This window comes from Suricata suricatta, chromosome 5 (assembly GCF_006229205.1).
Source record: "Suricata suricatta isolate VVHF042 chromosome 5, meerkat_22Aug2017_6uvM2_HiC, whole genome shotgun sequence".
In the NCBI taxonomy this organism is placed as follows: Eukaryota; Metazoa; Chordata; class Mammalia; order Carnivora; family Herpestidae; genus Suricata; species Suricata suricatta.
In genome coordinates this window covers 92,343,280-92,359,349 of record NC_043704.1, presented here as the reverse complement: position 1 = coordinate 92,359,349, position 16,070 = coordinate 92,343,280, and the positions used below count along the sequence as shown (strand labels likewise).

General features: G+C 41.4%; 1 protein-coding gene and 1 long non-coding RNA gene across 3 annotated transcripts in view; one reads left to right on the top strand and one right to left on the bottom strand.

Moving 5' to 3' along the window:
- NCEH1 (neutral cholesterol ester hydrolase 1) overlaps positions 1-16,070 on the bottom strand; it is a 54,641-nt gene that overhangs the window by 5,168 nt on the left and 33,403 nt on the right. Inside the window, exons 2-4 of one of the 2 annotated variants that reach the window (XM_029939863.1) lie at positions 12,774-13,002; positions 10,856-10,925; positions 8,974-9,171 (exon numbers count right to left, since the gene is read on the bottom strand). In XM_029939863.1, the coding sequence (XP_029795723.1) occupies positions 8,974-9,171; positions 10,856-10,925; positions 12,774-13,002 (497 nt within the window). The remainder of the gene's footprint in view (positions 1-8,973; positions 9,172-10,855; positions 10,926-12,773; positions 13,003-16,070) is intronic. The other variant, XM_029939864.1, reaches the window with a different exon arrangement.
- Positions 1-16,070, top strand: part of LOC115292017 — a 64,805-nt gene that overhangs the window by 40,273 nt on the left and 8,462 nt on the right. Inside the window, exons 5-6 of the long non-coding RNA XR_003908758.1 lie at positions 5,489-5,662; positions 13,174-13,301. This is a non-coding gene — a long non-coding RNA (uncharacterized LOC115292017). The remainder of the gene's footprint in view (positions 1-5,488; positions 5,663-13,173; positions 13,302-16,070) is intronic.

The window sequence follows — 16,070 nt, the reverse complement described above, 5'->3', positions numbered from 1 at the left end:
ACTCCTCCATGTGGGCTTCCTTGACTGGAACTCCACTTCCCTCTGGGGCTGAGCTGGGCACCATTCCCCGATTCTCCTATGTGCCGGGGTGTATCACTGTTCTTACTGCCTCATTTTAAAAGGATGTATGTGTGTTTCCTCTCAAGAGTATGTTCTCTGAAATGAAAACTGTTTTATTCATCACTGTGTTCCCAGTACCCATCAATGTGCTAGGCACATAATCATCCATCCACTAAACCCTTTTGAGTTAACATACCTTCCTTTTGCAGACAAAAGAAACTGAGGCACCAAAAAGTTACTTTATTTGTAAAGTTAGTCAAACACAGATAAAAACAAGGTGGGATAGAAACCAATTAGTTAAATAAAACCTAATAACATGAATAATTCAGGTTCTGGGGTGCTTGGGTGGCTAAGCATCCGGCTCAGGTCACAGTCTCACAGTTCATGGGCTCAAGCTATACGGCAGGCTCTGCACGGACAGTGTTGTGCCTACTTGGAATTCTCTCTCTCCCTCTCTCTCTGTCCCTCCCCTGATTGTTCTCTCTCTCTCCCTCTTCAAAAAAAAAAAACATTAAAAAAAATACCCCAGGTCTTTTCATTTTCACTTTATAATTAATATACCTATTCTTAGAAACGAATTTTCTCCCACCTAAAATCCAGCTAGTTAGTTATCTTGACATTCAGTGCAGATACAATGAAATGGACAAACATTTGGGAACGACTCTGAGAAGTAGTGAATATTTATCCGGTTGCTCAGGAATTACTGCATTTTAAAAATTCTAAATGCGACAAATCCCCTTAGCAGTTGCCTTATATAAAATAATTTTTCTAATTCATTTTTTATTTTCCCATCTGTGGTGATCAGTTAATCATTCAAAATGTCTTTTGTCCCGTTGAATTTCATTATGTCCTAAAGCGGCTGCTATATTGTATAGTACTACTATCCTACTGATTAATGGGTCAAAGGAGTAGGATTATACCATCTTGTCCACTAGATGGCGCCATCTTACATAATTCCAGTTACCCTCCCCCCCCACGCCCAGTTATAGGACAGGTTCTCAATTTGAACTACAGTTCTACCAAGCTGAATTCTTAATTCTTTCAATGAAATAAAAACGAATGGCTCAGGTTGTGAAAATAAAGGCTATTTCGTCTCAGCAAGATTCCATATATCATAGTAAACTGTTTTCCTGGTAGCCCAAAATGCCAGAGCATATTCTAGCAATATATAGATATGAAATGAATTGTCAGATGTTATTTCCTAAAAGGTCTAGTAACTTTGAATCAAGAGAAATTGGTGCGGCACCTGGATGGCTCAGATGGTTAAGCATCTGACTCTTGATTTCAGCTCAGGTCACCATCTCACAGTTCTGGAGTTCACCATCCCTCCCCTCAGTCCCCACCCACCCCTACTCCCTGACCCCAACCCCATTAGGCTGTTTGAGATTCTTCCTCTTTCTCTGCCCCTCCCCTGCTCACACTCTCTCGGTCTCTCTCAAAATAAATTAAAAAAGAGAGAGAGAAATTTATAATTAAAAAAATATCCTGATACTGCCACAATCTTTTTTTTTTTTTTAGTGTTTATTTATTTATATTTGAGAGAAAGAGATACGGAGCACGAACAGGGTAGAGACAGACAGAGAGGGAGAGAGAGAATACCAAGCAGGCTCTGTGCTGTCAGCACAGTGCAGAGCCTGATACAGGGCTTGAACTCAAGAACCTGGAGAGCATGACTTGAGCTGAAGTCAAGAGTTGGCCACTTAATGGAATGAGCCACCCAGGTGCCCCAAGCCACAGTCTTATCAGTCAACTAATAACTGGCTCAGATAACAGAGTAAACATACTTAAAAAACAGATTATAATTCAAGAGTCTTCCTGGTGCCCTTAAAGGTCTCCCTCCTAACCCCTTCTCTTATTCTTGTTCAAGCTGGAACTTGAACTTGAATATAGTGTAACTGTAGATTTCTGAGGTCACCTGGTTTAAGACAAGCCTTCAAAGTAACTTGAATTTGACCTGAGAAGTATAATTAAAGGTCTATAATATTTTTATAGACATAGAACGCTTAGAGTCAGAGGAAAACTTATGAGTGCTATAGCCAAAGAAAGCAAGTATAATGTATTTATCAGCAGCTTTCGTTTAAAGATGGGTCCCTGCAAAGTACTGAGAGAGGATTCTGACTTGTTTTACTTTCAGAATTGTAGATCTTGAGTTAAAGCCCCTGATGAGCTCGTGGCAAATAATAGTCTCAATTTGCCCAACTTACTGCAGGGACAGAGGACTGTGCAGCGCTGGCTTCTGCCTATCTGTTACTGCACACGCTAGAGAAGAACAGATTTTGGTTGTGAGCTCAGGAATGAAGTTTAATCAGGTTAACAAATGTATACACTTTATAAAACTTATCTTCTTTCTGCTAGGTGAGGCACCAAATACTGTACAGATGTGTTTCACACAAATTGCAGGGCAAACCCGCGGGCTGAAGAATAAGAATCTGAGTGAGGCGTTAGGGTGGCTCAGTCTGTTAAGTGTCAGACTTCAGCTCAGGTCATTTATCTCGCAATTCGTGAGTTCGAGCTTTGCGTCGGGCTCTGTGCTGACAGCTTAGAGCTTGGAGCCTGCTTCAGATTCTGCGTCTCCCTCTCTCTCTGCCCCTCCCCTGCTCACACCCTGTCTCTCTCTCTGTCAATACATAAATAAACATAAAAAAAAAAGAATGCGACCATGAGGCTCTAGGAGGATGCGTAGCTGATCTACAACGGCTGGTATGTGGTGAGGCTGTGCCGCGAATTCACCACTGACTTCAAAACCCACGTGTAACCCTGCCTTAAAAAATATTCTTATTCTTCAAAACCCACAGCCTTTTAAATGTGTCTGTGTCTGTGTGTTTTCTCATGACCTCGTCAAGGCAGTCAATTCTCAGAACTACAGACCTGGGACACCCCAGAACACCTCTTACGATTTCAACGGTTTTGCAAAAATATCCTCAAACAAACCACCTAGCACAGTGCACGGCACATGGTATTTCTTTAATAACACGTTTCTTTCTTCTAAACAAAACTTCAAAGGTTTATGTTATACCTTTTACATATCAAATATATAGCACCAACTGTGGTAAGGAAAGTAATACGCCATATGGCTTTAAAAAAAACATTAAAAAGAAGAAGTTGTTCCCAATCCACTTACTCCGGGGACGCATTGTCAAGGCCCTCACCTCCTGTATTCTACGCACAGCTCAGGGTTTCTCAACTTGGCATGCACCCTAGGATAACCCTGGGAGCTTTCCAAAAACACTGAGGCTTGAGCCCCTCTATGAAACATTCCAAAGTATTTGGTCTGGGGTGGAGTCTCACATGTCTATATCTGAAGGAAAATTCCCCCAATAATTCTAATGCACAGCCAAGCTTGAGAAGCATCACTGAGGCCAGCCATACTGTCCTTGTTCTCTGAACATGGCTGCCTGTTCCCATCCCCACGGCTTTGGTCTATCCTCTCTGCCCTTTGCCCCAGCAACTCATCAAAGGTTTTGTTCCTGTAAATTCTATCTCAGATGCCACTTTTCTCATGAAACCCTCCGAGAGCCCAGCCGAAAGTCAGTCTCCTTCCTGGGAGCTCTCAAAGTCTCTCTAACAATAGGCCATAGCACAGACATCTCTATTTCCTCTAGAAGCAGATGGAAAGTCATAATTATGTACTATAGACTCTGATGTACATGTACCTAAAGTAAGCAGTATCATTCCTCTGGCCGATTACTTTCCTATCGACTTTATTCACAGTGACCAGGGAGATGGAGTGATGCTCAGAAAGACTAACAAGGTCTTTCTTAAGTCAAAAGCAGATATGGAGTTGCTCTGAGCCCACTGAAGTTGAAGTCCTGAATGACACGAGTCTTCTAAGAACACTGTGATACACGTTCTCCCTCAAAATAACCTAACCTGGCCACAGTGTGTACAGTCTTGGCTGCAGGCAAGGACCCTGAATTCTCTTCATGTAGTGCTAGTACGGTGAAAGGTACCGGAGATATACCGGAATGAAATTATACTCCTTTAGATTCAGTAGGATTGAGATAAAAATCGCATTCTTTTTTTTGATTTCCCCAGGCCTCCTTTCCCCATCTCCTGAGAAGAGTTCAATAGATTTAGCTTGAGAACATAAAAAGGTTAATTATGCTCCTCAGTCTTAAAGAATCCCTATCATCAGTAGGGGTTATTATCTGAAACAAATCAATAGTTACATGCCTACTATGCTTTCTGAGGGAGACAGTGCTAAATGAAGAATCTTTTTTAAAAAAAATTTTTTTTATATTTATTACTGAGACAGAGAGAAACAGAGCACAAGAGGGGGAGGGCCAGAGAGAAAGGGAGACACAGAATCAGAAGCAGGCTCCAGACTCTGAGCTGTCAGCACAGAACCTGATGTGGGGCTCGAACCCACACACTGTGAGATCATGACCTGAGCCAAAGTCAGACGCTTAACCAACTGAGCCACCCAGGCGCCCCATGAATGATGAATCTCTTTATTCCTCTACCAGGAAGATGCTTTTTTTCCTATTAAAGAAATGAAACTAAACTAAACTAAACTAAACTAAACTAGTAATAAAATTGCACAAAAGTAGAAGCATAAAAGTTGAGGTTAAGGAAAGTTCTTCCTTTCTGTTTCTACTCTCAAAATCTGCCCCTGCAATAGTTTTCCCTACCAGCCAGTCAGCAAGGGAGAGCTGAGATCAGTGAAGGCTTGGCTGATTGGACGAGAATGACTTTCAAAAGAATTGACAAGAGGTTCGGAAGCTTTGCCAAAACCCTAGGAGTGACTGAGCCTAGGAGTGTGATCCACTGTGATCCCACGCTCAGTCTCTCTCTCAAAAATAAATAAACATCAAAAAAAAATTTTTTAAACAAAGGGATTCTCTGATGTACTGTTCATAATTTACGACTTTCTTAGACTTATCTATGTACACCCAGCAGGGATCTCCCCAGGCTCTGGGTGTTTATCTAAACTGCTTCCTCCCATTCAGACGCAAACCTGCCTATAACCACGAGGGTAACTAAGGAGCCCGAGCATTCCCAGGTGGCTATCTATGGAAGCCCAAGTAGGCTTGGTGCCTCTTCCCCTTGGCCTCCTTTCTCTGTATGATTTCAGAAGTTAAACATAGCTTCCTAGAGCTCAGGTGTGGGTGGAAGCTGGCTTCACGGTCTCACTGTGGTTTGCAATCAGAGGTCCCCTGCAGCTGCAGCATGGGCTTTTTGTAAAAGCTCCCATCACCCCCTGTTCCCCAGAAATTCTCAAAGACGCAAACCACAAAAGAGAAACCTGTGGGTTTTTTCAGGTGACTAGAAAACAGAGCCAAGAAGACACTCGCTGAATATGTCTAAGAAGGAGAGATTCATTAGCTAAAGATAGGGAAGAAAAGAAAACAAACTACTTCTTAAAGAAGCACATTATCTTTCTCTAGTACTAAATTATTTGTGATGCTGGCTTTTACATTTGCTACAGTTGGCCCGCACTGAGTGAAAAGGAAGTTTTCAGCAAATCTTTCCTTCCTTAGAGGAGAACCCTCAAGGGTTTGTTCTGCCCATCGTTCAGGGCTGCCCAATAGGAGGGATGCATGAAGATTTCTCAACTCAGAACTCAAAGGAAGAGCAGGAAAAGGAAAAGAGAAAGTCACAGGTAGGTCACCATTACTCCGTGTTTTTCCAAGTATCTTATTTCTACAACTATTTACTGAGATGTGGGTTATACTGAGCCTCCTGAAAGCACTCTGATTTTGTCAGCTTGCACTCATCTAATTTTATGGATTAAAAACAAAAAGAAGCATAAAAATCCCCTTCCTTAAAACTCTGTTAGCAGCAAACTAAGTACTGCAGCTTCTTTTCTGTCTACATTAGCGACATTTTCACAGCTCTGTCAAATTTTAAGTGCTTTGTGCACAACGTCACCTGACATTTGGTGGAATGGGACTTCGCCTCCATCTACACAAAATAGGGCATCTGAGTGTAGTAAAGATTTAATTAAAAGCAAAACACAACTTAAAAACAGTTTTCCATACCCTAAAAAGCAACGTAAATGCCTTGTAGAATTAATGAATTAAGTAGATTAAATAGGATTTAATCATAGCCAACATGCCTACTTTGCTATTATCTTACATTTTATCTATAAAAAAAGAGATGGGGGCACCTGGGTGGCTCTGTGGGGTAAGGATCCAACTCTTGGTTTCATCTGAGGCCATGATCACACAGTTCGTGGGTTCGAGCTCCACATCAGGCTCTGCTGACAGCACGGAGCCTGCTTGGGATTGTCTCCCCCTCCTTCCCTTGCTCGTTCTCTCCTTCTCTCTCCAAAATAAATAAATGAAGATTAAAAAAAAAAAGAAATTAGGGGCACCTGAGTGGCTCAGTGGGTTGAACATATGACTTCGGCTAAGGTCATAATCTCACGGTTTGTAAGTTCGAGCCCCACATTGGGCACACCTTGGTCAGTGCAGAGCCCATCTTGGATCCTTGTTCCCCTCTCGCTGCCCCTCCCCTGCTTGAGCTCTCTCAAAAAAAATAAATAAACATTAAAAAAAAAAAGAAATTAAATCTTCCTTATGTCTTATGGTTCCAGAACTGTGCCTTATTATTTAAACTACAGGTAAAAAGGTGTAATGTTATAGCTAAAATGCTCTATGAAATAGGTTTATGAACATAAAATAGGACCTTCTTAGATTATATAAATGGGGATGCATCCATGTGTCTTACTTATTAATATAAGATGAACTTGGGGCACCTGGGTGGCTCAATCGGTTAAGTGTCCAACTTTGGCTCAGGTCATGATCTCACAGTCCATGGGTTCGAGCCCCACATTGGACTCTGTGCTAACAAGCTCAGAGCCTGGAGCCTGCTTTGAATTCTGTGTCTCCCTCCCTCCCTGCTCCTCTCTGTCTCTGTCTCTCAAAAATAAAATAATAAAGACATTAAAAAATTTAAAAAATAATATAAGATGAACTTCTTCATTTCCTTAACAAATACTTCAGTGCAACTAATCTGTAGGAACAGCATGGTATTGTAGAAGCAACTGAACAGAGGCAAGGTCTATTTTTATCCCTTAAGGCCATTATCTACCTTAGTTGCTGGGTCTGTTCCCAGAACTGTGAGCCAGCACCAGCAACGTGAACTGAGGCGTTCCAGCTCCTGCTACTGGCCGCAAGGGAGTGATTCCATTACCAGGGCTGCCCCCAACCCCTGCCTACCTGCTTCCTTGGGTGACAACCTTCCCCCAGGCCACGCCCCACAGGAAGCTAAGCCGCCACCACGACCCGCACCTATGGGCCTCAGGAGCAGTGGTCTCCAGACAGCCTTCCCACTAGAAGGGGGGATTCTAGGAGAACCAAGGACCCATCAGCCTCCCAAGACTCCAGACACCATCCATTCTTCTTTCTTATTTTCCTGAGTCATGGCGAGAACTCTCTCCATCTGTCTTCTCTCGTGTTTTGTTCCCTTAGCTCCCTGCTTCTGCCCCTTCCTTCCAAGCCTTCTCATGATGCCACTCTGGACTCTCATCACCAACTCACTTTGTCTAACTAGATTCTGCTCATCCTTAGGAGCTCAATGCAAACATCACTTTCTTTAAGACATGAATTCTCTGACCCTTCAAACTAGGTAAGAACTTACCTAGTTGTTGAGGTACCAGGATTTTTGTATTATTACTGTCACAATTGCTATAATTATTATTCACATTCTCATTAATACCTGTAATAATAAACCCTTTAAACTAGGTGAGCCCTTACCTATTTGATGCCTTCTACTTCACGTCACTTACCACAATTTAACCTTACTTGTTCGTGTTGTACCAGATACACTGTAAACCCCACAAGAGCAAGAACTATGATTGCTTCACAGTAACTGGCACTTAACAGATATTCAATAAACATTTGTGGAATAGAAGAAAGAGGAAAAAAGTGAACAGTGAGAAGAAATATGTTCCCAAGTTAGATTGCTGACAATACTTTCCAAGAGAAACATCATGATCACTGCCCACATGATGTTGGCTTTTCCCCAACTAGAGCATAGGTTATGGGACTCTGTGAGCTGGCTGGTCTGGATTCCAACCACCTTAGCTCTTGATTTGCTGCAAAACAAGTGCTGTGAGTTCTGAACACACAGTTAATAAATAAATTTGTAAGTTGGGTCTTTCCATTCTATGGGTTAGAGCACTAATCCTCCAGACTTGTCTAGTGCTTTAGAGTCTCTGGAGCCCACTGACCTCCATTGTCTAAACTGATACTCATGACAGTCCTCTGGGGTCACTGACCTAACTCAAAGTGTGGTTACCTAGCCTACATGTTCTAAGTCTTGTACTAGGAGATGGGAACCAAAGGAAAGAAGACATGATTTCTCTTCCCAGTAGTTCACATTCTAGATATACAGGAAGGACTCTTAACTCCAGTTTGCATATGACATTAAATGATCTGCTGAGGTCGTGCGGTCATGAGTAACAGTATTTGCCTACTGCTGTGACCACCCCCCCACAATGATAAACTTGTGGATACTACACTACATAGATGAGGCACCATGGAGAGTTAAGATGACAGTAGTCCTTTAGATTTAAAAGAAATCTTAAAACCCTCATATCCTTCCATGTGTATTTTATGATAAGCCTAGATTAGACTAGAACACCTACTTTACTTGAGACAGAGGGTGACAGGCAGAGAAGGGCATGTAGGAAGAACTTAGGCATGTTGCCAAATGCTTTCATTGAAGCCCTAGGTGGTAAGGCCTGTGTAGAGAATCCTCATGGTGCCAAGTTAAGTGAGTCCACTTTTCCTGCTTTTCTTTGAGGATTTGAGGAGCAGGAGCTACACACGAAACCACTGAAAAGTCTGTGAGGCTGGTTCCTCAGTTCTGAGCTCTAGAGCCGAGCTCCATCATGGGGCTCAGCTACCTAAACAGCTCCTGCTTTTCTCTGGCCAGCTGCCCAAGCTAGAGGATGCAATCCTTTACCTGAAGGTTCCTACATTATAAAACTGCACTGAGGGCCCTCGAGTGAGCTGGGTGGTGTGTGGAGAGGCCAGGGAAGGCTGGGAGCTGTCCAGAGCTGACCAGGAAGCCAACTCTGGACACAGCACCGTGTGACTCCATGTCTTCTGTTCCAGGATCACAGCTGCCCAAGTGACTTGGGAGACCAGCCCTTCCCAGATCCTGCAGAAGAACAGATTCTCTTAGGTCTCAGGTCTGGAGCAAGGGCACCGAGGGGATGAGCTATGAAGGGAAGAGGAGTGGGTGGAGAGAGGCAAAGGGAAGAAGAGAGCTGGATGAGATTAGGGCATGGAAAGTAGTTGATGTTGGAACCTTGTCACTTAGCATTATCAGTTTTCTTCAATGTTGGCTTGATATTGGATTAAAAATGTATACAGGCCTCAAGACCTGGGCTTAATGCCTCACTCTAAGCAACTAGCCAGTTATGTTATCTCATGAAGGTTACTTAACTTCTTGGTCCTCAATTTCCTCATCTATGAGAAAAGTATCACAATATTTATCTTAGATGATTTATATGAGATTAAGCAAGACTCCTGATTTGTTCCTTCAATAAATATTGAATGCTCACTATCTGCCAGAGATGTGTCCAGGCACTAATGATTAACAAAGAACAAAACAGCCGTGCGTGGGCAGCTCAGTCAGTTGTCTGATTTCGGCTCAGGTCATGATCTCACAGTCTGTGAGTTTGAGCCCCGCATGGGGCTCAGGTCGACAGCTCAAAGCCTAGAGCCTGCTTCGGATTCTGTGTTTCCCTCTCTCTCGCTGCCCCTCCCCCACTCACAGTCTGTCTCTCTCTCTCTCTCAAAAGTAAACAGTAAAATTTTTTAAAATGAACAGGCAAAAATCCCTAAAATCACTATCTTCATGGACCTTAGATAGTCTCTTTCAACCTAGTACAAATACTAAGTATTTATTATGTATTAAGTATTTATTATGGCCTGTCAGAGGTGATGACAGCTCTGGAGGAAAATGAAACAGAGGAAGAGTGAGCTGCAATTTTAAATAGTTAATATCAAGACAGGCCTTGGTGGAAGGATGATAGGGGAACAGAGGTCTGAAGAAGGAGAGACTATGTATGTAATAGCTCCAGCACAGTGTCTGCCATAGCACAGGAGCCAGGATTTCCATATTAGTACTGTCACCACAATTGCTACAATTATTAATTATATTCTTATTAATACTATTAGTGACAGTCATTGCACCGCCTGAGATTTGTTGAACACACACACACATATATATATATATATATTACACATATATTTACAAGTTACAGAACGGAACTCCAGCAGAATGACTTTCCCAATTCCTAATTGGTTTGTAAATTTTATTTTATTAAAAAAACTTCTTTAACATTTATTCATTTTTGAGAGAGACACAGAGCATGCACAGGGAAGGGCAGAGAGAGAGGGAGACCCAGAATCCGAAGCAGGCTCCAGGCTCTGAGCTGTCAGCACAGAGCCCGACGCGGGGCTCGAACCCATGAGCTGTGAGATCATGACCTGAGCCAAAGTTGGACACTTAACCAACTGAGCCACCCAGGCGCCCCTGGTTTTAAATTTTAAAAGGCAGTAAACAAAATTATTTGCTGTAGATAACTGATTGTATATTTTCCTCAACTTCTGCTAATTCCTTTTCCAGAAGTTTTATAATGTGAGGTGTTATAAAACTAGTCCAAGAAATTCCAAGTAATATCAGAAATCATTTTGTGTGACCTTGGACAAAACCCTTCATCTTTCTGGATCTGTATTTTGCATTTTATTTTAGGATTGTAAAGTAAAGTAAGCAGATTGTTATCTAAGATCTCTTCTTAAAAATTATTTTTCTCGAACTAGTATTAATTACTTACTCAATGGAGACAATGACGGCATTCAATTCTTCAGCCATTGTGGTACACAGTTCATCATAATACCTGATTTCTAAAAGAGACAAAGGAACAATCACTGTTAAACAAGTTATTGAATACTGTCCATTCTTAAATTCTAATTGTGGATTGCTTCTGGACTTAAGTTATTAATAATAAAAATAATGAAAAGTGAATATGAACATATGTATCATTAATAGGGTTACATATACAAATGCAAAAATTAAATCTGGTTTCAGATAAAATGCAATTAGTATAAAAAACAGGAAATTCATATTAGATTACCCTTGAATGCACTTTTAACTAAGTAGACATTGATTTTGTAATAGGCTATATGAAATGCACCAAATTAATTCCGATTTTGTAGCTCTTCAAATATATGTGTTTTCAAAAAACCCAGCAGATAAACAGTTACCTCCTTAGAACTACACAATTTTTAGGTTTTAATACCTTTATCTGCTGCAATTCAATTGAATTCTTCCAGTTTGAAGAACAGGATATTTCGTCCAAACCAACAAATAAAAACTATAATTTTAGGAAGTACTAGCATTTCTTAAAAAGAGGATCCAAAGGTTTGCAGTGACAGAAACAATTTTAATACCTAAAAATTGAATCCCTTAGCTCTTCTTTCAATAAATTAAGAGAGGAATTTGTCTACAGAAAGCCAAATATTACTTTATTCATAGGTTTTCCAAGGCAGTCTGAGAACCAGAAGTTTAGCAACTACATAACCACCTGCAGAGTGCCTACAGCCTGAGCACTTCCTCTGCCAGGAGTGATCAGTCAAAATTATGTAGAAAAGCCCATGGGGATGCTGCCGGGCCTCCAGCGGACTGTCTCACTGGGCAAGTGTCCAATACAATAGAGATTGCGATCATTTCCGTTACTCACTTTTGTGTTCTCATCCCCTAGGGTAACCAAAAGCATATGATTATATATAACTGTTCTGAGTTTTATCCTGGAGGTCCTATACCCCCAGAAAACCCCTCTGTCCTGGGCAAAACCTACATACTCCCTAAACATCTGTTGAAAACTTAAGCAAATCCATGAATCAAAGAATACATAATGAATATGAAATGGGGTTACTAGAAAAAGTTATACTTGTCTGGCCTTTGTTACCTTAAAAAAATGTTATATAAAACCACAAAGTAGAACAAGTTTTCAGTGCCTTAAACCTAGGAGATGCCAAAAGCTTTGGGCTAAAAATGTGGCAGTAGCTCCATAATTACAGGCAGAGATGAGGCCCTGACTTCCTCCTTGGTATTCTGTCTGCCAGGCTGCTCCACTTAGAGGGCTGCCATTTTGAATGTTCTGCTCATGAAAGTTTTCCAACACCAAAAATAATATTCTTGAATTTTGCAACATTGTTTCCATTTAACGGTGGTATCTACCTCTTATATTTTCATTTTTGGTTTCATAAGCAGATGAAAGGTGGGTTAGTTAATGTATGTATTCAGAAACACTTGTCCTATTTCATAGAAAAATGTCTTCAAACACAAGTTGGCAAAGAGCCACAGATAATTTCCTCCTATTCCAGCCCAGTGAACCTTCAACTTGTTTAGGTGCAGAAAGCTATTGTCAGCCCTTCACCTAAGTTAGCCCGTGATTTAGATCACAGGAAGTATTTTCAGAACAGTGTGCCTGAATTAACAAGCAATAAACAAATGGACAAAACCTTTATGTATGTGGGGTAATTTTAGAATTAATCATCCAAACCAGGACCCTGTTGAGGGAAAAAGGGGACACTATTAATAATTCTGCTGGGATAACAGAGGTAGCTTAGGCTGTCCAGGAGAACCAAGTCAAAGGCCCCTACCGAATACGGAAGTCAAATTCAATCACTTATCCCTCCCAGGGCCAACCACGACCCCAAACCACGAACCCAAAGGTGACCAGGACATACTTGCACTGGCCAAAGCCCAGCCTCCTCCATGGATGTAGACAATGCCGCGTTTCAAAGGCTCTTCTGGCTTTGGGGAGCCCTCAAACACTCTGACCTCCACACCATCAAAGTCAGTGTCGGTCACCTTCACCTGAGGAGACGACCATGCGCTTTTCTTCCCAAAAGAAACGATGATAAAATTCAGTGCGAGCAGATGATGGCTCAGGCCCAGGTAGTGGATCAGGTTGCTCTGCAGGGTGAGGGAGGGAACACAGAGGGACAGCATCGTCAACTCCGTCATCACCAGAGCCACACTCACCAACTCGTGGTGTCTAACGCTTACAAGCAACGGCTGGTACTCTGGAGGACTCATTGGCCACTTTTAATACAATAACAAATTATATTTACCTTTTGCTTTTAGGTTCTGCAAAGCATTTTCATGCGTGAGATCTGATTCTTTTGGATCAGCTCTGAGTGGGAAATTGGACAGGTATCTTCAGTCCCGTTTTATCAAGAAGGCATAGAAATTAAACATGACCATTTGGCTGGGTAAGTGGGGGTTCTAGGACTGAACACTAAGACTGGTGAATGTTAGGACTTGGTCCTTTTTCTCTCCCTGTCAATCAGCACATCACAGGTCCAATAACATACTAGGAATAGGGGAAGAATACTTTATTTAAATGCAAATAAAAGAGAGAGAAGTTTTATACTTACTATAAGTATCTTTAAATTGTTTTGCAGCCTATATACTTAAGTGTGTCTGTTGTTTTGAGAATAGAAGAAATAAATGAGTGTGTGAGAGACAAGGAGCAGAGTTAACTCTGACTCTGGCACTGAGCAGCAGAACACCTCAGACATTACCAGGAGCTTTTCAAAAATGTGCAAAGAATATACAGTCTGCCATCACTTTTCCTTTGAACCTGAGGGCACTGAGCTCCACATTAAGTGTTGCAGGAAGTTATTTGGTTGGAGAAGGAAGAAAGAGAGAAGAGATCCAGTTCATCCGCCCAGCAAATTTCCTACAGAGTGTATTTCCCTCTTTCCACTTTTTTTAAAAAAAGTGTTTATTTATTTATGTTGAGAAAGACAGAGAGAGCATGAACACGGGAGGGGCAGAGAGGGAGGAAGACAGAGAGAATCTCGAGCAGGCTCCATGCTCAGCCTGCACCCAAGATGGGCCTCCATCCCATGACTGTGGTGGGATCATGACCTAAGCCAAAATCAAGAGTCAGACACTCAACTAACTGAGCCACCCAGGAACCCTCCAACCTTTCCACTTCTTATACAAGGTCTTCCTACTTAGCATACTTATAAAACTGACCTCTTGGGGAGAGGTTACAAAGCCAGAGAATTGGAAGCTATCTGGCAGCCAGCGACTAGAGCCAGTCCAACTAGAGAGGTCCACAAGCGTCAGAAAGTGGCTAGAAACTTTCCTGACACTGGTTTATGAATTTAGATACTGTATCTCCTAGTGACTCTCCAGCCTAGAGAAGAAGGACAGCTAGAGAGTAACAATGTCCTTCTGGAAAATATGAAACAGAACACTCATGATTAGTGAAACAATTAATGCCATCAAAAGATTAAGGAAACAACGTTACTAGTAGCAGAAATCAGGACTATATAAAGTCTGTGATGCACCATAATACAGCTTCCCAGCGTGGGCATGCTGCACACTGGGGTGCCTTGAAGAGGCTACAGTATTCTTATTCTTATTATGTACATATGCCTGGCCATGAAAGGGGCTGGTACACACTGCATTATAACACCATTAGCCAATGTTTATGAAAAATAAGAACAAGAGGTCATTAATCTAACCGTATAGAGGTATTCCAGTAATTTCATTAATACTTGTTTGCTGGCAATATGGGCAGCAGAGCAAATAAATATAAATAAAATAATTCAACTCCTATATGTATCAGTTGCTCAATTTACTGAAAAAGTTTAAACTGATAATGTTCTTTTTCTTTAAAGCATATTTAATTATTTTGAGAGAGAGAGAGAGAGAGAGAGAGAGAGAGAATATGCATGTGGAAGTGGAGCAGGGGCACAGAGAGAGAGAGAGAGAGAGAGAGAGAGAGAGAGAGAAAGAGAGAGAGAATCCCAAGCAGGTGCTGTGCTGTCAGAGTAGAGCTCTAAGCAGAAAGTGATCCCACAAACTGTGAGAGCATGACCTAAGCCAAAATCAAGAGTAGGATGCTTAACTGACTGAGCTACTCAGGAGCCCACTACTGATAACGTTCTTGCTATGAAATAAATGTGTGTGATATGAAATAAATGCACATGCACATGGGGCTCCTGGGTGGCTCAGTTGGTTAAGCATCCAACTTTGGCTCAGGTCATGATCTCATAGTTCATGAGTTTGAGCCCTGTGCCCAGCTCTGTGCTGACAGCTCAGAGCCTGGAACCTGCTTCGAATTCTGTGTCTTGCTCTACCTCTCTGCCCCTCCCCCACTCACCCTTCGTCTCTCTCCCTCCCTCTCTCTCTCCCTCTCTCTCTTTCAAAAATAAATAAACATTAAAAAATTTTAATTTAAATAAAAAAATTCACATGCACAGAACTCTAACCACTAATTTAAGGTCTTTGGCAAATTGGGAAAAGGTAATCATAATTTGAGTTTTGTGGTAAAATGTCAGTCTTACTGGGGAAATACTGATTTCTTTGCCAGGATGTAACCAAGAATCACTGCATTCACTAAGATTCTAGAGTTCACACAATAAGCCTTTGTCAATATCGTTACCAATTAATAGAGAACACACAGGATCCATCCCATTTCTTGCAGGACAAGTAGTTTGATAGGCATGAAATAAGGAAATATGCACAAACCAATGGCAGGCTTGGCTCTAGTCCTTTCTGGACTACTTTTTTAAGTTAAATGAAGACTATTGAATATTTAAGAAAAATAGTATAGGAGTTTCTTCAATTATAGGAAAGCTGTAAAATAGGTGAATTGTCTCTCCAAGACAAATTAGAGAAGATTGCTTTTTTGCAGGGATCCCACCTTGGGTTTCCTTTATGCACAGCATGCTCTGAATGCATGCAGCCTTGACTCAATTTGCCTGTGCCTTTCCAAAAACACCTCCACCATGTTAGATCACTCCTAAAAACAGAACTTCTCAACAACTGTCTGGATTATTCACCATACTGTCAGGGTGGCATTGGGGCAGAAGAGCTGATTCAAGAAGGGGTAGTTTATGCGGAGAAAAACAGATAAGCAGATGAGAGTAAGAAAGGGTCAGAGAGGTGCTAAAATTAAATTAAATTAAATTAAATTTTTAAAAATAAAGTTTTATTTCTTGCATCCTTGCATTTGTGAAGTG